The sequence below is a fragment of the Lutra lutra genome, chromosome 18, assembly GCF_902655055.1.
Source record: "Lutra lutra chromosome 18, mLutLut1.2, whole genome shotgun sequence".
Taxonomy (NCBI): Eukaryota; Metazoa; Chordata; class Mammalia; order Carnivora; family Mustelidae; genus Lutra; species Lutra lutra.
The window spans coordinates 29,794,773-29,819,297 of NC_062295.1; the positions used below are offsets into that span (position 1 = coordinate 29,794,773).

The window sequence follows — 24,525 nt, forward strand, 5'->3', positions numbered from 1 at the left end:
ACACACACAGGGCCTGGGGTTCGGGGACACATACACACACACACACCTCACCCCCTCGCCCCCAACACTGCCTGGTTCTGGAAGGGTCGGTCCTGGGGGTTGGGGACACACACACACACACATACAGGGCCTGGGGGTTGGGGACACACACACATACACACACACACGTATGTTCTGGAAGCCCAGGCACGGATACCTCCACACAGGACACCCTGGAGGCAGAAGGGAGGGCTCCTGCCCAGCGTCCCTCCCACAGGACTCTGGCGTCTGGCTCCTTGCCCTCTTGGCAGGTGGGCGTTATGGCTACCCCAGCAAGAGGCCCTGGACCTCTCTGGTATTTTCCACGGAAGGAAGGCAGGTGTGAGCAGGGCAGGGCTGAAGACCCGTGTCCCCATTTAGGCCCACCCCACCTCAGCCCTGCCACCCTGAGCCCCAGGAAGCTTTGCTGCTGTGAGGGCTTTTCCCTCTGGGGTCTGCGGACTGAGCGCCCTCTCAGGCCGTCAGAGGACACCCGGGAGCCGGGACATCCGTGGGGACTCAGGTGGCCGCCGCAGGGAGGGTCAGGGGTGAGGGGACAGAAGCAGAGACACCAGGGGAGAAGACAACTATGGAGAGGGTCTGGCGTGTGCCAGACGCACTCCAGCCAGCCGGGCAGATGGAGCCCGACTGCGAGAACCTGGGTCATAAGACACATCCGAGGCCGTCCCTTTCAGTGCCCTGGTTGCTGTGTCCCAAGACGGAGGTAGTGGCGGGGCCTGAACCTTGGGTGGGAGGCTTGAAACCACTCCGACCTCCAATAGAAACCCTGCCCGGCACCATCACGTCCTGGCCCTGAACACCAGGCTGGTGGGACGCAGGAGGCATGACCTTGACCCTCGGGGCATGCGCCCTCCCTAAATCAGCAGGTGCTCTAAGATTGCACGGGGACGGATTTCTGTTCACCACCACCGGGTGACGGTACACGGCCCAGCCAGGAGTTTCGGGAAGGAAAACGACAAGTCATTTGCTCTCCCGGAAGATCTTTCGTGGCAAGTGAAGGAGCCGGTTCTCTGCGGAGAAATGGAGGGGACGCGAGCCCAGGAGATGGTCCCGGGGCTGCTCCCCCAGACACAAGGTCCATGGGACCTGGCTGGGTCCTACAGCCTCAGCTCACAGCAAGGACTACTCAGTGACTGTTTCACTCGTTTTTTTTTTTAAAGATTTTTATTTAGAAAGTGAGCATGAGCAGGGGGAGGGGCAGAGGGAGAGAATCCCAAGCAGGCTCACGCCGCCCAGCGTGGAGCCCAACAAGGGGCTTGATCCCACAACCCCAAGGTCATGACCTGAGCCGAAATCAAGAGTCAGATGTTCAACGGACTGAGCCACCCAGACGCCCCCTGAAACTGTACTTTTAAGTCACCTCTACACCCAATATGGGTCTCGAACCCACAACCCCGAGCTCCACGGAGCAAGCCAGCCAGCCGCCCGGACCGTTCCCCTTCCTGCAAAGCCCCTGCACGGCCGGCCCCATTCCCCGGCTCTGCTGGTCTCCACGGCCCACGTAAGCAAGCACCACACACTCCGTTTGGCTTGTCGCTGTTTCGCCTCCCAGAACGTAAGCTCCGTGGGACCTGCTTCCGGGGGCGTCGTCGCCGAGTGGTCCAGTGTGACGGACAGTAGCTGCCCCGCCGGGACAGAGTTTCTGTTGAAGGAATGAGTCAGAGGAAGGGGGTGCGGCCACGGGGCGAGACCCCGGGGGGTGACCCAGTTGTCGTTTTCTCCCAACGAAACCGTGGGGAGGAGACTGTGCAGACACCGTTTTCAGGCAGGACTGTTTTCTGAAGTATTTGTCACTGGCTTCTAGTTTGTCTCTTTAACAAAAGCCTTGTTTTTGTGAGCGAATCTCTAAATGATCAAGTAAGATTTAAAAAAAAAAAAAAAAAAAAACTCTTCAGTGCTCAAAAATAAAAAGGCAGAAAATAGACTTTATTCCAAAAGAGATTTTCCAAAGATGTTTTTAAACGAAAGGCCAAGTTGATGTTACGACCCCAACTGTTTTCCGTGATTTCTGGATCTCTCCTCCGGGGCTGGCCCTCCAGCCACGCTTCTGAAAGCAGGGGTGTTCGGTGCACAAGAACGTGGCCTTGCTCGAACTTCTCCGAGCTTCTCAGCCCGGCTCCCGCACTCAGGCGGGGACTCGCCCTGACGCCCACACACCCACCACGAGCTCTGCTGGGGTCCGAGGCTTACGGAACCCCTCCTGACCACTAGAGCCATCAGGCAACCTTCAAGCGCAAACAGAACGGCATGGCTTAGAGCTAAGCTTCCCTCAGACCAGCTGCTCGGGTCAGATGAGACACAGCCTGGGGCCCCTCTCGCTGGTGCTTGGCTGGATGAGGACAGCCATCCCGTGATGATGCAGGGGGTCCCACCCTCGGCCAGAGAGGGGCCTGAGTCCCGGGACTTCCAGTTCTTGCTAAGGGCACTGGCAGAGAGCGTCACGCGTCACAAGGGGTCTGGGTCCTCTCTGACCCCCGGCAACAGCCCCGCTGGGGTCTCTGCCAAGCAGTCCAAGGGGTTCTGAGGCCAAGTTCCAGGGTCGAGCTTCAGATGAAGGACTTGGCCAGAGTCACCATGTGGTCCACACCGCACGCCACATCCACGGGCTCCCCAGGCATGGTCACCTGCAAAACAAGACCCAGCACAGCGTGAGGGGACATGGTTCGGAAGCCGCCCATCCTGGGCCTGAGCCCGGCTCTGCCTCTTGGTGACTTGACCCATCTGAGCCCAGCAGGGCAGTTCCAACGACCGTGCAGACACCCCGGCGTCCCACACAGCCAACGGCAGACGTGACTGTTCCTACCCGCCCGTCGCAGAGGCTACCAGAACCCGCAGCTCCCACAGAGGCTACCAGAACCTGCAGCTCCCAAAGAGGCTACTCAGCCCTGCGGTCAACACCTGTTCCCAAGCCAGGGGCTCGGTGACCTTTCCTGGGGGTCACCCCCATGGCTCCCTGGAGCTCAAGAAGCCCCAGCTCCCGACACCGGGGTCCACTCTGGGAAGGAGGCCCCTGGCCAGCATCTGCGGCTGCGCAGGCCGTCAGCCTCAGCCCCGGGCCGGCGGTTTCCTGCACGACGTGCATCCTCGACGAGGAACGTCTCCCGTGTCACAGAGGGGGCCACGGGCCCTGCGGGCCACCCTGCAGCAGCGCCCGCCCATGCGGATGGCATGGCCGTCTATCATTATCGTTCTTTCAATAGGTAAGACCCTCTCCTGGGCACAGTATAAAATGACATTCAGTGAAAAAGAATTAAAAAGATATGAAATCCCTTTTTTTTTTCTTATTTTATTTTTAAGTAGTCTCTACACCTGCTGTGGGGCTCGAACTCACAGCCCCGAGATCAAGAGTCACACGTTCCGCCCACTGAGCCGCCCGGGGCTCCCCGGTATTAAGTACCTTTTAACCCCACCCTGTCGGCATCCCTTTATTCCCACCTTCCCTCTGAACCGGAAACCCCTTCCCGCTGGCTTCCACTGCCCCCGCAGAGGCTCCTGACTGGCTCTGAGTGTCAGTGTGCGGCTGGACAACCTCCAGGAAAGCTTCTGGAAGGAGAGGTTGGAGTCGGGGGTGGGGGTGCGGGTGCCCCTCCCTGAGCCTGCAGAGGGTCAGGGCAGCCCGGGCTCTGTGAGTCTGCGAGTCTGCGAAGAACCAGTCAGTGCTGCCGCAGGAGCTACAGACAAGGCTTTCCTCTGTTCTCTCCCCTTCCTGGAATACTTCTAAAGTGACACCAACGGTTCCCCCACCGAAGATTAGTAAGAAAATACAAATTTTTTAAAAATAAAAATCACAGGGCGCCTGGGTGGCTCAGTCGGTGAAGCCTCTGCCTTCGGCTCAGGTCACGACCCCAGCGTCCTGGGATCGAGCCCCAAGTCGGGGGCGGGGGTGGGGGGTCCTCGCTCAGTGGGGAGCCTGCCTCTCCCTGTCCGCCTCCACCCACCGCGCCTGTGCTCTCTCGTTACGTCTCTCTCTCTCTCTCAAATAAATAAAATCTTTAAAAATAAATAAAATAAAAATTAAGACCACCTGTCATTAAAAACAACAACAACAGAAAGTGCAAGAGAACAGGCTGGAGATAAGACCCCACTACCCGGCACGGGACGAGTCTGATCTTAAGGACTCCAACCCCGTGGATCCCAAACCCAGTTCCTGCCACCGCCGTTGCCCAGAGCCCGGGCTGGCAGCTCTGGGCCCGGGGAGCACTGCGAGGGCCAGGCCCTCAGCACCACGCCGGGAGGCACTCGGGGCCGCCTGCCACCCACCCGCACGCAGGGCTCCACCAAAGTGCCAGGGGGAGGGCAGTGGTTTGACAGGAAAGCAGCTGTTGGGGGGCGGCCTGGGGTGTCCCTCCCTGACAGCAGGGGTGCAGGGAGCCACGTTCCCAGAGGCCCCCTGGTGAGTGAGGAGTCCGTGGAGGGGGGCTCTGGCCCGAACAGCAAGTGTGGCCTTGGCACCTGGGCGCTTCCCGCCCCACAGCAGGCACCACCCCCGGCCATTTCAACAGGACGGTGCCCAGATTCCAAATCTTAATGCCTGGCTGATCTCCACTGTAATCTGGGGGGAAGGCAGGCAGGAGGGAGCCCCCCACACCCGGCACAGCGTATGCGTCCAAACCCCAGCCACTCGCCGCTTCCCCTCGGCGAGAAGTGAGGATCTGCCACGAAAACGAGTGGGACCTCTGCGTCACGGGCGTTCATGTCACCTGTCCTAACCCCCACTGTCCACCAAGCAACGGTCCATTCCTCACCCACAAAGGGATCCCAGGCTCGGGGACGAGCGAGAAGGCCCCGGCCAGACTGCGCCCCACTCCGGCACACAACCACTCTTTCTAGCGAACAGAGAGCCCCTGCTCTGACCTGGTTTCCTAGAGACGGCACCTCTAGTCTTTATAAAGGGGGCGGGGCCTGCCAAGGTCACCGGGAACCAGGACAGCCTGCAGCCAAGGGAAACAGCCCCCCCAGAGACTGAGGTGCCTGGAAACGTCTTGCAGAGGGTTTTGGACAAATCCTGATTTTATTTAAGTTCTATGCCGCATCCGCCTTTTCACCTGAGGTTTTGAAAAGTGCTCTGCGCTATCTCAAAACACGTTATTAAAACCAGCCTAGCGCACGTACACACACGCACGCGTGCACGCACATCTCAACGCAGAGACTGTCTGGAAGGACACCCAAGAAACCAGTACCAGCGGCCTCTGGGACAAGAGATGGGAGACTCGTTCTTTATAATGCCGCTGGTACCACGTGGGTACATACGGTCCGTAGGCAAAAATACAAACCGCTTTTTTTCCCTAGGAGAGCTTAGTAAACAACACTGAGATAAACTACAATTTAGAAAAGAACCTTCTCCCCCTTTAATTTTGCAATGAGCCTTTTCTTTTCTTTTTTTTAAGATTTTATTTATTTATTTGACAGACAGAGATCACAAGTAGGCAGAGAGGCAGGCAGAGAGAGAGGAGGAAGGAGGTTCCCCGCTGAGCAGAGAGCCCGATGCGGGGCTCGGCCCCAGGACCCTGGGATCATGGCTTTAACCCACGGAGCCACCCAGGCGCCCCGCAATGGGCCTTTTTTGTATAATTGTATCCTCCCCCTAAGGAGAGCTTTCATTTTTTTACTTTGGTGGCTGTGGTAAGGCCCTATGAATATTAAACATCCTTTCTTTCCAATTCGCTGTAAAACTTTCCTCCACACAGGCTGTAAACAGGTCCCGGCGCAGCAGCTTCGACGTTTCCAATCTCTCCCTCTCAGGGACCCCAGGGCGCCCGGCCTGCATGTGGCCTTCTCCTTGCGGAGGCACTGGCGTGCCTGTTTCCCCGCTCCACCTGCCCACAGCCAGCCTCCGGACGAGGGACTGGAACCCTCGGCCCGCCTGCTCCCCTCTCCGGCAGGCCGCTCACCCAGCAGGCCGCAGGACAGAGCTGAGGGCATGAGCCCAGCGAGCGAGGCGCCCTCCCTGGCTCCTCACCACGATGGGGCCTCCCTTGGAGCCGCGGGGCAGGAGGGGACAGCCGAGACCTGAGAGGGGGCGCCGTGGCCAGCCACACGCTGGGGGAGCCCCGCGCCCTGGGCGCGCCTTCAAGCCCGCCCAGCACAGCCTTACCCTCCACGGGAAATACTGGTCTTCCAGATGGCCGACGCCCAGGCACCCGCGGGTGTTATTGCCCCACACAAACAGCTCTCCTCTGTCTGCAAAGAAAGGAAAACGGTGCGTGGTTGGAGCTAGACCAAGAGCAAGTCTCCAGGAGGAAGGTCATGAGAACAGGCTTTCTAGAACCAGGGACCAGGAGGGCCCAAAGTCAAATTTCAATTTCCACCCGGCCTTAATGCGCTCCTTTGAATGGATGCGTGCTGCGCCTGTCACACGGGGGACGGGCACACATGCGGAGCTCTGAGGCCAGCAGCTCCGCACAGCCCGCTCTGCTCGCCCCTTCTGCACACCCCCTCCTCAAAGCCTGGCAGCCGACCCCCTCGGGCCCAAGTCACACCCCGACAGAGTGAGAAGCAGGACGATCCGTCATTCCTTATCTAGTTTCCGTATCTCAGGACCATGTGGTCCAGAGATACGCAGTGACCAGCGCCTCTTTCGGCCGGGTCTACGTCCGTGTGCCAGGAAGCGGGACAGGGCCGCGACTGAACACGCACGGTCCCTGCCCGCACGGGGCTGCGGTGACTCAAAGAGTAAGACCTAGACGAGGGAGCAGACCTCACCGTAAAAACGGATGTTCACCAACTGTATGAAGAGCTGTGAAGGAGGACGGCCCGGCAGACCGAAGGCACAGGGGGCCCTGGAAGTGCCAACCTGCAGGACGGACCCCCAGCCCCGGCAGGGCACCGCCCGCAGCCCCGCCTTTGCCGCAGATTTCCGTCCACGCCAGCTGGGGGTGCCCCTCGGCACAGAGACCCCATTCCTGGCAAAAGGCTACGGTCACAGGGAATAGAAGAAAAGCCACGGAAAAGCCAGGACTACAATAATCCAGGCTGATTAAAAAAGAAACCCCTTTGTTCCAAGCTGTCAGAGCCCTCTGCTCCCGCTGTCCTCCTTGGTCCTCCCCACTCGGATCTGAGCCTTTCGACAGAACAATACAGTCTGGCCCCCGCTCCGGAACGAGAGCAGACCTGGGGGTAAACCACCACCGCCAGCCAACCCCCAGCTGGCCGGATGCAAATGCTGGGCCCACAGACGGGGCCGAGCTCCAGCTCTGACGCTGCCCTGACTGAGGGACAGCAACCGGCACGTGGAGGCGGCCACCGCGCCCTGGGGAAAATCAACGGGACCCACAGCGGCCGCACAGCCTGACAGCAAACGGGAAACAGTCCACCCCCGTCGAACACGTCGTACGGACTTCCAAGCATGCGACTCTGCACGCAGTGTAAGCCCGGAAACGCCCTGGAAAATACACCTTTGTTACCCCCAGAATTCGGCTGTATGGCTTCTTATGGGTTCAGGCAAAACGGCCTCAAAAACCTGCCATGACTCAGGGCGACCCAAACTCACCGTCCCAGCCCGGATGTTCCCAAAGAAAACAATTACTTCCCATGAAATGTGATTTTCCAATCGCAAGGAAACCACAAATCTACTTGAGAAGTTCACGTCCGCGACAGAGGCAGACCGATCCGGCAGCGCTCATGGAGGCAGCGTTAACAGATGCGGCGACACACCAGCCAGAGGACCGCCGAGCCACGGGATCCTTCATGGCTCTGTAGTCTGGCAACACTTGGCAAAAACCTGCATCTTGGCCTTGCCTTTGATCCCGCTGGAGGACTCGGGCAGCCTGGCCCCCGCGAGAGCGCAGGACGAGCTCCCAGACCCACCTCCTGTGGCCCCTGTCGCCTCCTGATCACCCACTGTGGATTCACCAGCCCACAGCTGGCTTCCACCGGCACCCCGACATGCTCGGCCCTCTCCCACCGCCAACAGGTGTCCTCACGAGGAAACTCGCTTTACTGTGGCCTGACCACAGAGCCAGTGAACTCTGGGATGAAGAGGAGACGCACATCATACGACCTCAAGGCCAAGCACCTCATGGCTTAGCCGCCCTCCTGAAGGTCCGTAAGCTCAGCCAGCCCCCAGGGCCACACGGGCCGGGCCACTCACTGGTCAGGGCGGCAAAGTGGCTGAGGCCACATCGGATTAGGGAAACGTGGACTCCCGGGTTGAACTCCGTCAGGCCGAAGAGACTGGGCGGGATCACCTCGGGAAGGGCACTTTCCACAAGGTTCGGTCCTTTCCCAAGAATTCCGTAGCCCCAGACGAAAACATGTCCTTCTCCTGCATTAGAGCAAACACCACGGTCAGTCGGGCAAATGAGCGCAGCCCACCCTCCCTGGAAATTCAGATCATGCCACCAAAATCCCGTGTCCACGTGGATGGGTTTTCCCCCCTCCTTGCTTGTCAAGAACCCACGGACAGAGATCTAAAATTGCGTTTCTTCTCTCCCTCTTTCCAAGTCCTGCTCGTGGCAGACGTCCAGCCAGCGAACCCTGCTCAGGACACGAGCTTCCCACATCTGGAGCTAACCAGGACCGGCCCAGGGCGCCAGCCACCCAGCTGCCCGGTGAGCACAGGGGAGGCTCCGGACGGTTTTCCCCACCCAGAGGTTCTGCATTTCACACCGAGGGCAGGAGCAAGCTGAGGACATGACCAACCTGTGGCCACATTCCTAAAAGTCTCAGAAATGAGTATCCTGGTCATAGAAGGTTTACTGCTTCTCAGCGGTGCCTGGCGTTTAACTGGGCACAGGCCTTGGGATCCATACCTGATGGCTCTCCTCTCTGCCTAGTGTCTTTGGGCACAGCCTCCCTGGGGAAGGCGGGGCTGAGTCTCTGGCCCAGGGGGAGGGACAGGGAGGAGGAGACCCCAGAGGTCGGCTATCATTACAGAAGTTAGAAGGCTCTCATCCTCTGTCAAAAACGTCACCCTCAGCACCTATGAAACTGAGCCCATGGGGCGCCTGGGTGGCTCAGTGTGTTAAGCCTCTGCCTTCAGCTCAGGTCATGATCTCAGGGTCCTGGGATCGAGCCCCACATCGGGCTTTCTGCTCCGCAGGAAGCCTACCTCCCCCCCTCCACCCCCGGCCTGCCTCTCTGCCTACTTGTCATCTCTCTGTCAAATAAATAAATAAAAATCTTTTAAAAAATATTAAAAAAAAAAAAAAAGAAACTGAGCCCAGGCTAACCAAACCTCCCACGGCCACGCTCCCTTCCCTCCCTCGGGGTGAGGGCGACTCCAGTGGGCCCTGAGCCATCCCCCCATCCAACCCACCTCCAGCTTCCCAACAAACCGCACGCAGGAGGGTCTCACCATTTAACACGGCACAGCCCGTGCCGCCGCACGCGGCCTGCTTCACCTTCCCCACTCCCGAGAAGGGTAGGCACCGGGGGACGTTCACCTGAATCAAAGCCAGAGCCACAGTGTTAGGAAGACACACCAGTGAGAACACGGCAGTGCTCCGTCTCGTGTACAAAGCAGGTAAGTCCCCGGTCGTTGACTCAATCTCCAAGGCCTTCCTGAACGTCCAAGATACACTAAAGACCTAACCAGGTGCCGGGGATTCGACAGGAAGGAAGCAACTTGGTCCCTCTCCCCGAGCGGAGTCCGGTGGAAAAGGTAAGAGGCCGGCCAAAACGAACCCAAAATTAATGTGCACTGAATGCAATGAAGGAGAATGAGTGTCAAGGAACCTGATCGAATTTGGGGGAGCGACCGAGAAGGCTTCATTTTATCCTGGGACCTGAAGGATGAGTAGGGGTAACAAGGCAAGGGGAGAGAGGCCACCCCAGAACAGAGCTGGCAGGCACACAGGGAAGGGGGTGAGTGGGGCACCTTCAGGGAGTCTGACCAAGGTCAGAGAGGCTGAAGCAGGGGCATGGGCAGGATGCGGAGACCACATCGGCTAGAGGTTGTGGGCCATGGTTAGGAACTGGTCTTTCTCCTGAGCACAAAGGGGAGCCAGCAGGGGTACTAAGAAGAGAGGCGGGATTTCCAGAGGCAACAGGAGGGGACCTGGGACACAGCAGAGGACCAGGGTATGGGGGATCCACAGTTCACTGTGCCCAGAGATGGCTGAGGGGAAATGTCTTCGGGGATGCCCCAAAGAGCGATGTGGGTGGAGAACGAGAAGCCCACATGGGTCGTCTGCAGGTGGAGGCCACACGGGTCAGGGAGGACAGGCGGGACCAGTGGAGAAGGGAAGGTTGGAGCCATGGGGAAGAAGGCCAGACGGAGGAGGACTCCCGAGAAGGCGGGAGGAAACAGGACCCGGAGGCAGAGAGAAAACTGGCGTCAACGGGGAGGGAGATGCTGTCCACATGCTAGAAGGGAGCGGGCCTGGGCTGGAGGGTGGAGAACTCAAGAGTGGGAAACTGAGGACAGGTCCATCTGATAGCACGTTTTCCCTATGAATCAGGGACCAGATCTGCTGAGAACGAGAGACACGAGAGTCAGGGGTTTGGGTACTCTGGTACGACGCCCCGGCAAGGCTTGAGGAACACCCCAGCACGGAGACGCCGGAGACGCCCCACGGCTGTCCAAGACAGGGTGAGGCTCAGGCCACGGTCAAGAGTCCCAGCTGCGGTGGCTGCTCCCAAGAAGGTTCCCGTGATCCCCCCTCCTGCTAGTCGCACCCACGCGGCCCCCCGCCCTGGTGTGGGGCCGGACCCCGTGACCGGCTTCTAAGGAGCAGAGCGCCAGTGAAAGCCAGGGGAGGTCACTGCCAAGACTAAATGACAAAATGCTGGCTTCTGTCTCGCTGGCACTCTCGCGCTCCCTCGTTTGCTTGCTCCGATGAAGCCAGCTGCCATGGTGGGAGCTGCCGCATGGAGAAGCCTCCGTGGCCAGGAACCAAGGACGGCTGGGCCAAGAGCGAGTAGCTGGCTCACCACCCGCGAGGAACCAGGGCTCCAGTCCAACGGCCCACGAGGACCTGCGTCCTGCCAACAACCACTGGGGTGGTCCTGGAAGCAGAGCTGTCTCCCACCGAGTCTGGAGACGACTGCAGCCTTCGAGGGACGAGGGCCAGAGGACCCAGCTAAGCCCCCCCTGGATTCTGGACCCACAGAAACTGTGAGACAATCAGTGTGTGCTGGGAGAAAGCACAAAGTGTCAGGGTGCGGTCGCCTGTCATGCTGCGGTAACAGTGCCACCAGCCTGGGTCTGTCCCCCACGGAAAGCCCTTGGGAGATGCTATTCTCAGGACTTGGGAACAGGAAGAGCAACAATTTTCCTGAATGTGTTATTTGTTTCTCTTACAGAAACAATGAATCAATTGAATGGGCGTGTTTTCTTCTCCACTTTGGCTACTAGGAAGCTCAGAACCGTAGCTGCTAAGGCTTCTAGCCACTGGGCCGGACCATAGGGAAGGCTTCTCCTCATCTTGTTCTCTGGCTTTAGTTTTCCTCTGGGCTGATCTCTTTACTAATACATATTTAAGGGGAACCTGGAGGCGTAGTCAGTTAAACGGCCGACTTGATTTCAGCTTGGGACGTGATCTCAGGGTGGCAGGATCGAGCCCCGTGTCAGGCTCCATGTACGGCTGGGAATCTGCTTCAGATTCTCTCTCTCCCTCTCCCCCCTGCCCCTCCCACTTCTACTCTACAATGTATACATGGCTCTTTAAAAAATACATATTTTAAACCTTCTGCATGTTGTCAGAAGTTTGATGGTATTAAGGAATAAAGTATATTTTTTAAATAGTCTTTACCTTTTAGAGATACATATGGAAACTTTTATGGATAAAATATGATGTCTGGGATTTACTGCAAAATAATCCAGGGCAGAGGCGCCCGTGTGGCTCTGCCAGCTGCACATCTGAGTCCCGGTCTCAGGTCAGGCCATGAGCTCAGGGTCATGAGACTGAGGCCTGTCTCAGGCTCTATAATCAGCCGAGAGTCTGCTTGACAATCCTCTCTCCCTCTCTCCCCCTCTGCCCCTCCTCGCCCCATGCATACGCTCTATCCCTCTCAAAACAAAACAAAACCAATCCAGGGCAGAGAAGCAGATGGCAACAAAAACTGGCCATTGGGGATGCAGGATTATTTTTTGGTTGGGGGGAGGAAGGTAAAGAAAAACTTCTGGAATGAGATGGCTGCACGACTTGTGACTACACTAAAAACCACTAAATTCTACACTTGAAAAAGGTGAATTACGTCTTGGGTTTTTCGGGGCTGTTTTTGGTTTTGGGCCATTAGTTGAGAACTGCTGAATGCGGGTGAGAGAGAGAGGTTCTTCATGCAGAGGAGTTTTTTATTTCCAATTCCCCTTCATGTCTAAAATCCTACTGTATTGTACCGATGGTGGCTCCCTTTGGTGAAAAGGCGGGGGCGGTGACAGGGAGGCCACAGGCAGTGGCCTCTGACGTCCTGTGCATGTCCTACTGCCGGGGATGGGCGGGGGGAGCAGGTGCACACCAGCGATCTATGTGCTGTACGTGGCACGTGCATTACCCTGCCAACAGGAGGCACATGGCAACACCATGGGAACTCACACCCCTTCAGACTGGGACAGGGCACACAGGCGTACCGATCAGCCCGCTCTGAAACAGAACTATCGCATCGAAGGCTTGATAACGATGGCTTTGAACCTCAGCAGCCTTACAGGTGGTTGGGCCTAAACAGCACTTCCCACGTCGCACTCTGCTGAAGCTCTTTCCTATCAAGATGTGCTTATTTGAGAAAGAGAGAGAGAGCAGGTGCACACGCACACCGGCAGGGGAGGGGCAGATCTGCAGCAGACTCCTGGCAGGGCGCGGAGCCCAACCTGGGGCTCCATCCCACCACCCCGAGACCATGACATGCGCAAGAGTCGGACACCCAACCAACCGAGCCGCCCGGGCGCCCCAGAAGAACATCTTACAAACGCCCGTGACCCTCCGTGTGTGCCAAGCTCCCAGGCCCAGCTGCGCGCGGCCCCATACCTGGGTGGCGTCGGTGACGGCGGCCAGCTGCAGATACTCCGAGTTCCCCCATCCGAAGAGGCCGCCCTCAGCAGACACGGCCAGGCAGCAGTCACCGTAGGTGGCCACCTGCACGACATTCACTCCGGCCAGGTCCCCGCCCAGCTTGGTGGGCACGCTGGTGATATTGTAGTGACCCAGACCTGCCGCAACGGCGAAGCGTTACTCCCAGTCACGGACTCTCAGCACAGATGCTTCCACGGGCTTCCTACGTGCCGAGCACAGTTTTAAATGCTTTACGAGCATCAGCTCGGCAAGGCTAGTCTGTTCCTCTCCGTACGCTACAGCTTCCTTCTCCACGCTCTCTCAGAGGAGGAAGAAACAGAAGAGGGAGCATTTATCTTTAAAACCCCGGAGACTTTCTAAGTCTGACTCAAGCTAGAAACGTTTACAAGACAGAACAGCACGACACAATGAGGCCAGGGGACCCTGTAGGAACACACACATGGACCTTTGCAGCCAGCGATCCCTAATGCACTGCTGGGCTTACCAGAAAATGAAGGAACTCTCCCAGAGCCCATTCCACCCCAGCTCCCCATGTCCCCCCACCAAAATAATAGTAAGCCAGAACTGGCCCACCGGCGTGGCGGACAGCGAACAGGAGAAAAGGCAGGGTGGCCAGAGGCCAGTGGGAGAAATGGCACCATCCACACTGTGACGGAAGGGGAGCCCTGGCAGCAGGACCAAGGCAGAACGCACACCCCAGACTCCCACTTTAAATCAGGCTTCACAATGGGACCCAAGGCAGCATCAGACTCGCAGCACCCCTTAGCGACAGACAAAAGCAAACCTGGATCCTCTCTGAAGGAAAGCATCTCCATTTAGGCCCCTGCAGTTTCTACAAGGTCAATTCAATGAAATCGGAGCCCACGGTCAAAAGTTACTCAAGCCATAAGGGCAGGCTTGTGCCAAGGCCCTGGGGCTGCAAGCGGCCGGCTCCAGGAACCGACTGCAGGAGCCTGCAGAGCTGGACACCAGGCCCAGCAAGGGCAGGGAGGCCAGCTGTCACCTACGATGGCTGGCTTCTGGAACGGCACCGGGAAACTGTTAACCACGGTCATCTCCAGCGAGAGAGGCTTTTGCATCTCCCCTTATTCCTCTCTGGGCTGTTGGGATGCATCTATCAACAAGCTTCTTATTTTTGTGAAAAGCTGATTTTTCAGGGCGCCTAGGTAGCTCAGTTGGCTAAGCCTCTGTCTTTAGCTCGGATTATGATCTCAAGGTCGTAGGATCGAGTCCCGCATCGGGCTCTCTGCTCTGCAGGGAGCCTGCTTCCTCCTCTCTCTCTGCCTGCCTCTCTGCCTACCTGTGATTTTTCTCTATCAAATAAATAAATAAAATCTTAAAAAAAAAAAAGCTGATTTTTCAAAAATGACCCACAGCACGATATTAAAAATAAAGAGAACCTTCGACTTTACAGATACCAAAAAAATGCATGTGAAAATACTGGCACAGGGATGAAATCAGCACACTTAAATGGACAGTATTTGTTGCTGGAGAGCTTATGGCCACCATGGTAACTTCTGTATGGGGCTAAGGACAGTACAGGCTGGTACGATGTTTAGAAAGCAACCTGATAATACATTCTGAAAACGCAAACATATTCTACTCTTCTGATCCACTCCTGGGAATCGATCCTACGGCAACAATCCCCAAAAAGAAAAAGTGTGTGTATACATGATAAATGTCATAATATCTTCAATGACCAATGTGGGGCTGCCTCCTGTCCCCCCCACCCAAAAATGTACCTCCTGACAACAGGGTAATGATTAACTAATGATTTGGTAAGTAATGAGTCATTTATCTCACGGTAAATGAGCTTGATGCTGTATCGCACAAATTATTAAAAACGCAACTGTGAAAACTGTACCGACAAGATTTAAAAGAGAAAACAAGCGTGTAAAAATCACACCTATGCTGTTATCACAATACAAAAGATGTGCACGTATGAACAAGAATGAGAAGGAAATGCGAGACCACGAACAAAGGTGATCTCATGCAGTGGGCGTCTTAGGGAGGATTTATACAAGACTGAAATCTTAAATTTAAAGGCCCTCCCTCGGGGTGCCTGGGTGGCTCAGTGGGTTAAGCCTCTGCCTTCGGCTCAGGTCATGATCCCAGGGTCCTGGGTTCGAGCCCCACATCGGGCTCTCTGCTCAGCAGGGAGCCTGCTTCCTCCTCTCTCTCTGCCTGCTTCTCTGCCTACTTGTGATTTCTCTCTGTCAAATAAATAAATAAAATCTTTAAAAAAAAAATAAATAAAGGCCCTCCCTCCAGACAAATATTAAAAAAGAGGAGGAATAAATAAGCAAGGTTAATAAAGCTTATCCCTCATTCCTCCCGCTTTTCATCCCATTCTCCTCAGAACAGTTAAAGCCATTCTCCCTTTAGCGGGCCTTTGTGAACCTGTTCTTCTCCAGTGGCATCTAGAATCTTCCACCCAACCCTTTAAGGGATGGTTGCCATGGGCGCTGGGGGCGAGGGGAATGAGGCGGGACAGGCTGGCTAGGGCGGTGAGAGAGGGATGAGCCTAAGGAAAGCAGGTGCTCACCCACAAGAGTCCCGTAGCCCCCACTCCCTAGTGCCCCATCCCCAGCGGGGAAGGGCCTCCTACCCGTTTGCCCGTCGGCGCCCCAGCCGCAAGAGTAGACTTCTCCTTTGTCCGTCAGGAACAGGCTATGGTCCTGGCCACAAACCACCTGTCAGATGAACAGAGGGGAGGCTGATGAGAAATCCTTGGGAGCCCAGCATCCCGGTGGACGGACCCAAAGCTCGCCACATACCCTCCCGACCAGTGAGCCGGCCGGGCCCAGGCGGGCTGGCCCTGCACGGCCTCCGCACCTGATTCTTGCTCAGTCCCCTCCTCCATAAGCCTTTCTCTTCCCCGTTCCCTCCTCGACCTCCCCACCGGCCTCCGATCTTTGTCACTAGCTCCCTGTCCACCCTTCTAAGCCCTCGGGGCGCCCCCTCCTTCTGCAGTAACCCCTTTCAGACCAGCCAGCCCCGGCCTGTCTGATCCACGCCTCTGTCACCTTCTCCGTGATGCCTTCTCTCCCTCCCTTCCACCCCTGGGAGCCTGAACAATTCTCCTTCTGCGCTCTCAGGGCCCTTCCTGTAAGCGTCCGCTTACGTATTTAAGTTTGTATGGTGAGCACGGACCGTGTGCCAGGCTCTACACCGGGGATGGAAATAAAATGGTGAGCAAGATACGGCCAGCCTGGGACGCACACAGAGCTGCCTTAGCCGGGCCCCCCCCTTACAGTGTCGGCCCCCCGCAAACCTTACTAAACTCTGTACCCCCGTAACCTAGTGGAAACCAACACCCTCCTGACCTACAGGAGGCAGGCAATAATTTTTGCTAAAATAATTTATTAACTCAGATAATTACCTTGACCCATTTGCCGCCACCAACCCCCGCCACCTTTCACCCTTTTGCGAAAACACCTCCAGGGGGCCGGAGGACAGGCTCTCTGCGACTCTCTAGGGCGCGTCCTACCTGAACCACCTGTCCATCGAAGTCCTGCATTCTGTTGACTTTGTGACTTTCGCTGCAGCCACAGCCATTCAGGGAGAAGCAAGAGGTACGGTCATCACAAGCACAGTGTGGTTCTGCCCCTGCCCGTCACCCCTAACTGACAGCCCCCACATGCACACAGTTAACTGTTAGGGAAACTCTCAAGGGCAAATATAGGGGAGAGGGAGGCCGAGGCAGGAGAGTAAAACAGGACAACAACCCTTTGGTGATTTTTTATTTTTAAATAGGCTCCGTGCCCAACATGGGGCTCAAACTCACAACCCCCAGATGAAGAGTCACGTGCTCTACAGACTGAGCCAACCAGCTGCCCCCACTTGGGTGATTTTTTTTTTAATTTAATTTTATTTTTTTTAAGATTTTATTTATTTGTCAGAGACAGAGAAAGACAGAGAGAGCACACAAGCAGACGGAGTGGGAGAGGGAGAAGCAGGGCCCCTGCTGAGCAAGAAGCCCCATGCGGGGCTCAATCCCAGGACCCCGGGATCATGACCTGAGCCAAAGGCAGACGCTTGACCGACTGAGCCACCCAGGTGCCCCCCACTTTGGTGATTTTTTTTTTTAATTTTTTTTTTTTTAAGATTTTATTTATTTATCTGACAGAGCGCACAAGTAGGCAGAGAGGCAGGCAGAGAGAGAGGAGGAAGCAGGCTCCCTGCTGAGCAGAGAGCCCGATGCGGGGCTCGATCCCAGGACCCTGAGATCATGACCTGAGCCGAAGGCAGCGGCTTAACCCACTGAGCCACCCAGGCGCCCCGTGGTGATCTTAATATACTGCCCGAAATGAGACTCGTACTCAGACCCAACAGAATAGTGTGAGGAAGGAGAAGGGAATCTTTTTAAAGACCAAAATCAATAAGGGTCTAGCTCAATGGGTTGAGCATGCGACTCTCGATCTGTGAGTTTGAGCCCCACGTTGGGTGTAGAGATTACTTAAAAATAAAGTCTTAAAAAAAAAAGATTGAAATAAATGGAATAGAAGGGAATTTTTAAAGTTAATCAATTTGGTAAAAGTAAAAAACTAATTCAGAACAAGTCCGACGCACCACAGTCAACGCTCAACCGCCCTCCCTTCCACCCAGGCACCACACAGAGCTCAGCCCTCAGAGGAACGAACCCTCCACAGCTTTCCAGTGACTCTCACCTCCCTTCTCAAGCAGGGGGAAGCCTGCTACTTCCTGCTCTGTGGGTCCATCACTTACTAACCACATGGGAAATGTTAAATGCTTAACACCATCTGGGGAAGTCCTTCAGGGAACTCACCTGTAAATTTCATTTTCGACCACGTTTCTTCCACATTGCCCGTAAGAATTGTTTCCCATGCTGAAGACTGCAGAAAACACCACCAGTGAAATCCGCTCTGCGGGCTCGTGGGATCCCGGAATGTCAGGACTGCGAGGGGGTCTCGGAAGGGGTCTTACTCCAACCACTCAGGCTAAGTGCCCGGTTTCCTTCTCGGACACCAGCCTTTGCAGGTGCACCTGTAGGCCAGCTCGGGCCGGGCCCTCCAGCAACAGCCTGGGCCACCTCGCCAGGACCCTCTGCCTTCCCCCGCAGGCCCTTATTACAAATTCCACGTTCCGAGGCGAGCACCTCCCGGGGAAGGTCCCGCCACCCGCACCCCGGGACGTGTCACTAGAGGTTGCCCTCCACGCCAGAGCTGCTCTGGAAAGAGTTCCTGATCACCACGTCTGCCTTTTCCCACGAAGCACGCTTAGCGGGAAAATGAAACTGGGAACATTGAGGCAAGACAGCCTTTCTCTAGAAACACTCGCTCTTCGGGAGACAATCTGTGCTCTCTGGAGTCTGAAAGCAGCCCCCCAGCTGAAGGAAGCACCCGCCAACAGGCTCCTTTCAGTACAACAGAAAACACCGTCTGCGGGCAGCCCAGTGACTTCATGGCAAAGCGAGCGGGAGGCCCTGTGAAGGCGGCCCAGTGGGCGCCATCACGTTTACGAATACGTGAAGTTCTCTAAGAATCACAGAGAGCAGAGATCACGGAAGAGCTGGCAGGACCCCCCAACGGTGACCTTGAGCCACCCTACCGGTCTGCTCCGGGAGTGCCAGCGGCCTCCCTAGTGACACGTGGTTCCATCAAACCACCGGGTTTCGACCCAAGGGCAGGAAAGTGGCTCCCCGGCTCCCCCACGAACCCCAGAGGCCAACTCACCTCCTTCGCGGTCTGTCAGGATGAGAGAATGGGCTCTGCCGCAGGACACCTGCAGCACCCGTGTCTCCTGAGGTCTGTCCAGAGGCAGTGGGACAGGCGAGGGCTCCAGTACATACTCATACCCCCTGGCTGGAAGAAGAACGAGCAGGCTCACGGCGAGCCACACCGACCCAGAGTGACAGCATTCCCGGCATCAGACCTCACGCTGTCCGACCCCCACGCCGCCCCACAGTCAGAGATCAGAGGGACTCGTCAAGGCACCTGAGCTAGTGGCAGAGCTAAGACTGGAACCCCAGGCCCCGGGGCCCGGACCCGCGGCACCGCGCTGCCTCCAGTGAGCCTTACTGTGTCAGCCACGCCATCTGCATCCAAGGAGAGCAAAGGCAGAGACCCACTACCATTTCCCAGGAAGGCGAAGGGCAGCATGTACTTTACAATACCGCTCATATTAAGAAGTGGGAAAAAGGATACGCGAGAGCCTTTGCTTGTGTATGCGTTACGTCTCTCCAGGAGAAACGGGAAACTGTTAACACGGGTTGTCTTCAGGGAGAAAAACTGTAGGGCTGGGAGGACAAAAGCAAAAAGCAGCCTCTTCTCCAAAATATTCTAGTGCACCTGGAGGGTTCTCAAGTACACAAATACGCTCTCTAGTCAAAAAAGAAAATTGTAGGGCGCCTGGGTGGCTCAGTGGGTTAAACCGCTGCCTTCGGCTCAGGTCATGATCTCAGGGTCCTGGGATCGAGTCCCGCATCGGGCTCTCTGCTCAGCAGGGAGCCTGCTTCCCTCTCTCTCTCTCTCTCTGCCTGCCTTTCTGTCTACTTGTGATCTCTCTCTGTCAAATAAATAAATAAAATCTTTAAAAAAAAAAAAAAAAAGAAAATTGTAGGGGCACCTGGCCCTATGCCTGGTAGAGCATAAGACTCTTGATCTCAGGGTCGTGAGTTCGAGCCCCACACTGAGCACAAAGACTATTTCAACAATAAAGTAAGATCCCTAAAATTAAATTTTTCTTAATTAATTAATTAATTACAGTGAGTTCTACACCCAATGTGGGGCTCGAACTCATGTCCCTGAGATCTGGAGTTGCACACTCTACCAACGGAGCCACCCAGAGGCCCCTGAAAATTTTAACTTTTAAATAAGCGAGTAAGGGGAAAGTTCCTTAGAAGTCACTCTACAGAAGAAACTTATACTTTTGTTTTTTGTTTTTTGTTTTTTTTAAGATTTTATTTATTTGACAAACAGAGATCACAAGTAGGCAGAGAGGCGGGCAGGGACAGAGAGGGGGAAGCAGGCTGCCTGCTGAGCAGAGAGCCCGATGCGGGGCTCGATCCCAGGACGCTGAGATCACGACCTGAGCCGAAGGCAGAGGCTTCACCCCCTGAGCCACCCAGACGCCCTGGAGAGAGCTTTCTATCAGCATGGAGTAACTGCTTTATCACACTGAGATGTTGTGATTCTAGGCAACATCGAAGAAACCAGACGATGTTGGTGATATATGTATACATCCCCCATTGCTACCTGCACAGACCCCTAAGGGCCTGGGAAGCCTTCAATGTTATCATGTAAGGGGAATCGGGCCATAAATACAGCTATCAGGAAGTACAGAGGATGACATTAGACGGAACCACAGCAAACTCCAGACTGGAGAATTCTATAGGATAAACAATGTGATCTCTTTTTTTCTTTTCTTTTTTAAAGATTTTATTTTTATTTATTTATTTATTCATTTTTAATATTTTTTATTTTATTTATTTGACAGAGAGAGAGAGAGAGACAGATCACAAGTAGGCAGAGAGGAAGGCAGAGACAGAGAGGTGGAAGCAGGCTCCCTGCCAAGCAGAGAGCCCAATGTGAGCCTCGATCCCAGGACTCTGGGATCATGACCTGAGCCAAAGGCAGAGGCTCAACCCACTGAGCCACCCAGGTGCCCAAGGCTTACTTTCTTTTTTTTTTTTTTTTTAAGATTTTCTTTATTTATTTGACAGTGAGAGAGAGAGAGAGAGAGAGCGCACAAGTAGGCAGAGAGGCAGGCCGAGAGAGAGGAAACAGGCTCCCCACTGAGCAGAGAGCCCGATGCGGGACTCGATCCCAGGACCCCAAGATCATGACCTGAGCCGAAGGCAGAGACCTAACCCACTGAGCCACCCAGGTGTCCCACCAAGGCTTACTTTCTTTTTTTTTTTTTTTTTAAGATTTTATTTATTTATTTGACAGACAGAAATCACAAGTAGGCAGAGAGGCAGGCACAGAGAGAGGGGTAGGCAGGCTCCCCGCCGAGCAGAGAGCCCGATGCGGGGCTCGATCCCAGGATCCTGGAATCATGACCTGAGCTAAAGGCAGAGGCTTTAACCCACTGAGCCACCCAGGTGCCCCAAGGCTTACTTTCTTAAGGAAGAAGAAAAGAAAAGGAATAGGGACGCCTGGCTGGTCTAGTTGGTAAAGTGTGTGACTTTTGATCTTGGGGTTGTGGGTTTGAGCCCTACAGTGGGTGTAGAGGTTACTTAAAAATAAAATCTCTAGGGGTGCCTGGGTGGCTCAGTGGCTTAAGCCTCTGCCTTCGGCTCAGGTCATGATCTCAGGGTCCTGGGATCAAGCCCCACATGGGGCTCCCTGCTCAGCGGGGAGCCTGCTTCCCTTCCTCTCTCTCTGCCTACTTGTGATCTCTGTCTGTTAATTAAATAAATAAAATCTTTAAAAAAAAATTTATATATCAGGCACAATAAGAGAAATATCTTTACTTATCATCAAAGCCTCTTTTGCCTAAAGGTCCAGTGTTATTACCAAAGGGGCTCACGAGCAATCTAGTCCAGACGGTTCCAAATAACATTCTTGTAAGACTCCTTCTATTCCGTTCTGCCAGTCTGGTTTGTGTCATCACATTCTTGAAAACAAAAGGGAGAGCTCCCTCAGACCAATCGCAGCACAGAGTAGCCAAGGGGAACACACTCACTTTTATCTTTGCGGCTCCGGTGAAATCCAAGCTGGGAATCTTTGTTGAGCCCCATACCCCAAACTTTCGTCACATCCTTGGTTTTAGAGGATAACAGCGTGAATCCATAGCCACAGGCAGCAGAGGAAATCTGCAAAAAGAGTTCCCATAAAGCATGAGCTGATTTGTGACATCGAGTTTTCTCTGCAATAAATGACAGGTTGTTTGCCCAAAGAACATATAGCACTGGGGCACCTTTGTGGCTCAGTCGGTTAAGCATCTGCCTCCAGCTCAGGTCATGATCCCAGGGTCCTGGGATCGAGTCACATTTTGGACTCCCTGATCCTCCCTCTGCCTGTTTCTCCCTCTGCCTGCCACTCCCCATGCCTGTGCTCTCTAACAAATAAGTAAGTTTTTAAATATAAATAAATAAAATAAATAAAAAATAAAAACCATGTTTAAAGAACTGAAAGGCTGGCTGACTCAGTCCATCTGTAGAGCATGCAACTCTTGATCTCAGGGTCGTGAGTTCAACCCACACTTGGGGGTAGAGATTACTCAAAAAAAAATAAATTAAATAATAACTCTAAAACCGTATTACTGGGCTTAAAATGTAAATACATATCACAATAACCCCACAAGGGAGAGAGAAGGAAACGGAGCTTCATTGGAACAAAGTTGCTATCGTTTTTTGTTTGCTTGTTTGGTTCAGAATTAGGTCACTATCAACCTAACATAGACTGTGATAATACTGTATTGTAATATTGTAATATTGATATTATAATCCCAAGAAAAACCTCAAATATACAGCAAAACACCCAACAAAGGGACTTAACCTACTGAGCCACGCAGGCGCTCCCCCAACAAAGGAATTTAAAAGGTACTCTATTTAACACAAAAGAAAGCAGCAAAGGATGAAGAGAGAAACAAAAGACCTACAGAAACAAACAGCAGCAAGATGGCAGATGTGATCCAACCCTATCAGTAATGACATTAAAAGGACATGGATTGAGTGACATCAGTGAAAATGGCAGATCGACGAAAACACTGGCAAATGCCAGAATCCTTTTTTTCAGAACTCTGGAAATTAATCAAAGACTTCAAGCGATCTGGGGACTGTTTACTCAAGAAAAGCAGCTGAGTCTCCGTAAGAACAGCAAGCTTTGTGGTTAGAGAGTATGAATTTCTTTCATTTCAGCAAAATGCTTTGCAGCATTTCAACTTGACCTATTCCCATTCCCCTGGCCGAAGCTCTGCGGTAGCTCTGTAAAGGAACAGGTCACAGTGACAGCGCAGGCGGACAGTCTGGCAGCCACTGCAAGAGGAAGAAAAGGGTTTGGAGGAACTTCAAAGCTCCATTCCCAGAGCGTTCTCATCTCATCTGTCCGGTGGCTCCCTGGAAGACCCCATGCGCACAGCTCTCCTGTGACCTGACCCAGGTATCGCCCAGGGCAAACAGCCTCCTCCCCAGGGCTATTTGTTGAAAACAATCAGCAGCTAATGTTTGACCACTGCAGCTGCCTGAGGTGGTGGAGAACAGCTGGGGCAAGTAACAGGTCAACCAAGAAGTCACTAACCCACTTGGCCTGACATCAAGTCCCCCCGACCATAGCAGAATGCTCATCCCTTTCCAGCACACGTGGAGCACTGTCCAGCGCAGGCCACAGGCTAGCCTATAAAACGGAGTCTCAATGCACTTAAAAGGGCTGAAATTAGAGAAAGTATATTCTGTGACCACAAGGAATGTAACTGTGACTCCGATGACAACCCCCTGCTCCGGGGGTGACGTGAGAATGACGCCAGTCCGGCACAGCAGGGGCACATTTCGGCCACTCGTTAAACGTGAGAGGCGCCCTAACGCCCTCCCCCACCCACCTGGGCCTGCAGCCCGCTGAGGGTCCTCCTCCCCGCCGCTGGACCACCCAGCGTCCCAGCTTCCCGCCGAGGGCCTCGGGGAGCAGCGGCGGAGGCCAGAGGACGCTACGAAGGGAGAGAGCCGCGGCGCGCACCTTCTGGTCCAGCTCCAGGCGGTAGGGCACGGGCTGGATCCTGCGGGGCGGCCGCGAGCCGGCGCGAGGCTTGGGCCCGGCGCTGGGCAGCACGAAGGTGGGCACGCCCAGCGCCCCCGAGAAGCTGAAGCCCCACACGAAGATGCGGTCGGCACGGGCTGCCCGCTCGCCCACGTACTGGAACACCGGGGCGTCCGCCTCGCGCGAGCTCGGCGAGCGCCCGGCCGCCGTCCGGTGCCCTCGCCCCGCCCGCAGCCCCGGTCCCGGTCCGCTCAGCAGCCGCCCCAGCCGAGCCCCGGCCGTCAGCGCCATTCCCCGCTCCACGCCTCAGCGCCTCCTGGGCGCCGCCATCTTGGGTGACCCCTGAACCCACGCTCTGGCGGAAGAGCCCCAGGGCTAGTCGGCTATTGGCTGAAGGCAAAGGCTCCGAGGGCCGCCAGTGGCTGGGGGAAGGCGGGAGGCGGGGCGGGGCCTGGGAGCCGCGGGCTTAGTGGGCGGGGCGCTGTACTGCCGCGCGCACCTGTCTCCCAGCTCCGCAGACCGGCCCGGCGGCTGCCTTCCCCATCCCGCGCTCCTTGCGGAGGGTCTTCCCGGCTCCCGCGGGCGGCGGCGCTTCCGTTCCGAAGGCCCGTTGCTACCTGTCAGTAGAGGTAAAACGTAGTGGTGGCCCGCTCTGCGCGGCTCCCATGTGGCGCTCTCCCCCGCCCCGGTTTACCCTCCTCGCCGCGGCCCCTCGTCGTTCCCAGCGGGCGCCGTCGCAGACTCCCCGTCCGCTTCCAGGCCGCTCAGCCGGGCTCCAGCCCCAGCGCGCTGGAGGGCAGCTCTGCAGGTGCACCTGCCGCCCCCGGCCCTGCAAGGAAGCCGCACTGCCTTCCGCAGCTCGTGGTCCTCCTCCCCAG

General features: G+C 55.5%; 1 protein-coding gene across 2 annotated transcripts; it reads right to left on the minus strand.

Moving 5' to 3' along the window:
* Nucleotides 1–1,944: 1,944 nt before the first annotated feature.
* Nucleotides 1,945–23,985, minus strand: RCC1L (RCC1 like). Of its 2 annotated transcripts, none has more exons than XM_047712892.1 (11): nt 23,627–23,985; nt 21,639–21,768; nt 18,686–18,814; nt 17,779–17,845; nt 16,480–16,531; nt 15,598–15,682; nt 12,945–13,126; nt 9,335–9,422; nt 8,129–8,302; nt 6,134–6,219; nt 1,945–2,663 (listed from the first exon to the last, which is right to left on the minus strand). In XM_047712892.1, exons 1-11 carry the CDS (start codon nt 23,936–23,938, stop codon nt 2,586–2,588), a joined length of 1,383 nt encoding a protein of 460 aa, XP_047568848.1. In that variant the 5' UTR covers nt 23,939–23,985; the 3' UTR covers nt 1,945–2,585. The 2 variants fall into 2 exon arrangements, with proteins under 2 accessions (XP_047568848.1, XP_047568849.1); XM_047712893.1 differs by lacking the exon at nt 23,627–23,985 and adding an exon at nt 23,493–23,513.
* Nucleotides 23,986–24,525: the final 540 nt, after the last annotated feature.